At 36.4% G+C, this 2,459-nt stretch overlaps 1 protein-coding gene across 1 annotated transcript in view; it reads right to left on the bottom strand.

Annotated features, from left to right (window-relative positions):
* Window positions 1-6: 6 nt before the first annotated feature.
* Window positions 7-2,459, bottom strand: part of LOC128249357 (galactosylceramide sulfotransferase-like) — an 8,551-nt gene continuing 6,098 nt past the window's right edge. The window contains exon 4 of the mRNA XM_052972662.1: window positions 7-2,303. Coding sequence (XP_052828622.1) covers window positions 2,212-2,303 — 92 coding nt within the window. The 3' untranslated portion in view covers window positions 7-2,211. The remainder of the gene's footprint in view (window positions 2,304-2,459) is intronic.

The raw sequence follows: 2,459 nt of genomic DNA, 5'->3' as shown, positions 1-2,459 counted from the left end.
TTCTCTTCCTTGGTTACTTCTGGGTCTACTTGAAATACTTGTGTATTATTGAAACAAATTTCTTCTTGTAAAAGAGGAAAGTCCTCATCACACAGTAGAAAGGTCATTTCGTTATCCATATTGAAAAAGTTTTCGTTTTACACGATGGTAGTTTGCTATCTCTCTAAAAGAGAGCAGCAAAAAAGAAATTTTTTGCCCCGCAGGGCGCAATTCCACAGGAACAACAGTTGAAACTTGACAAAAATCACACCAAACAGCAACAAAAAGGACAGAAACAACTCACTAAACTAGGCAGAAGCAATTCAAAGCAGTACGACGAGCCGGAAGTAGATTAGCGGCTGGATAGGGAGGCCTGTTTCGCCTTCGCAAACTTATATAAATCATAGAGAAGTTTATTCACTGATCAGCAAAATTAGAAATATAATATTTCTAAATCTCTCAGAGAGATTTAAGCAGTAGTGGAGCGATAAAGTTGTAGTATATTGTCAACTTAATGATATAATAGTTTGACCCTTCTCGTCAGATATCTAGAGATGGGATCGTCCAACGATCTCACGAAATTTTCAGTCACATGAATCTAGACAAACTGTTATTTAAGAATACATCTTGTTCCTACCAAATGTATTGCGTTCCATTTACTTTCGTTTGTCCATTTACTAGTGTATATATATTTATACACACATACACAGACACACACACCTATATATGTGTATATATACATATACATATATATGTGTGTGTGTAGACACAAATAATGGGTTATGCTTATATACATTTATTTATTATCGATCTTTTAATTGATAACCCTTTGACTTTCGAGTTTATAATACATCTTGCGTGATTCGAGTTGCGGCTAACGTACATAAGATTTTCGTTTAGTTTGTAAAGTGGGTGATGCAGTGTACATATATATACATATATATATTTATCAATCCCAGTATCATTTCGAGACATTTCCGCAACATGTCCGCAGTCTAAGGACTAAGACAAGTAAAAGATAAATTAAGGGTACACGTGTCTGTGAAGTGCTCAGCCACTTGCACGTTAATTTCACGAGCAGGCTGTTCCGTTGATCGGATCAACTGGAACCCTCGACGTCGTAAGCGACGGAGTGCCAACATTGAAGTTTATAAAATAAAATATTGGTCGAGTATTGGTGGAGTGGGGTGGGGGTAATTGTATCTACAAACTCCTTTCTGCAACATTGCTTGCCTTGTGCCTAAATTAGAAACAGTTATTTCGTCCCTACACTCGTAATACAAACTTTAATTACTTAATTAAATTGCCTCGATCAGATATTATTGATTTTAAGCCAATCAACCTATGTTTCCCTTCTCACTTCAATGATAATTTTAATTAACTAAGATTTTTCGATTTATACATTATGTTGACACGTAGTCAACAACAGAGGTATTATAAAAGCAATTAGTAAGTATCATTTAATAAGATAATTACCGCATGTAGAAATCACATTCCGAATTTATAAAGGATTCCTCCTCGGAAAACATCAAAACAATTTCTTTGTTAATTAAATATTCAAATGATCCAAAAGACTTGTTGTTATTATCTTTTAATTATTTTGTACTCTTAGCCTTATGTTTAGACACGCATATTTGTAATATTTTTCTCTACACAACGTTTTGATCGATTTAACATCAGTTGTCATATTTCTTGATGTGTCCATCGTTCTAGAATGAACTCGAACAAAGAATCCTCATATTTCAATCCACGGCATAGTTTGCCTGTTTGTCTCTGGCTCAAAGTGATGAACCGAACACTTATCCTGGATGTGGAAACGTTCAACGAAACCAGTTAGATCTACCTCAAATAATGTCAGATTTCCCCGTGGTGCGATCAGCCTGGAACGCTTTTGATCAGGTGATAGAAGACGTGGCTTCCACTGAGCAAAAATCTATGTCATACTAAACTTATTGTGCAGAATATTCTCAACTCTCAGGATATGCTAGTAGCATTAACTATTTGATTTATAGTCAATCGTCTGTCATCCATCATCATGCAATAAACACGTGGTGGTAGCAGTTGGAGGTCGTCCAGACCTTGCGTCATTTCCAAGAGTTCCTCTTCTCCTCCTAAATTCACTGCCCCTCCTAAATTGCTCTGGTGATAAAGCTGGAGCATCATCCGCAAAAGTAGCAACAATGTCAGCATGAATGTCGCTGGGGGCCGAGCCCTTTTTCTGCGGCTACTTGATTACACCACGATGCTAAATTCTGTCCGTTTCCAAGAGATGTCGCTACTAGTTACTTCAGAAGTCTTCTTCGAAAAGTCAAATGTCAGTTTACCTGGAAGGAAACAACGCAGTTATAAATAAGAAGTGTTGAAATTAATGTAATTAATGAAATTAATGGAAAGATTTCACAGCTCTAGCATCACTCCTTCATAGTCAGCCTATGAACTTTTCATCCCACCTTTATGCATATATATGTGTGTATGTATAT

This window comes from Octopus bimaculoides, chromosome 14 (genome assembly GCF_001194135.2).
Source record: "Octopus bimaculoides isolate UCB-OBI-ISO-001 chromosome 14, ASM119413v2, whole genome shotgun sequence".
NCBI classification, from domain to species: domain Eukaryota; kingdom Metazoa; phylum Mollusca; class Cephalopoda; order Octopoda; family Octopodidae; genus Octopus; species Octopus bimaculoides.
The sequence above is the reverse complement of the archived record's forward strand: the minus strand, read 5'-3'. Positions and strand labels throughout refer to the sequence as shown.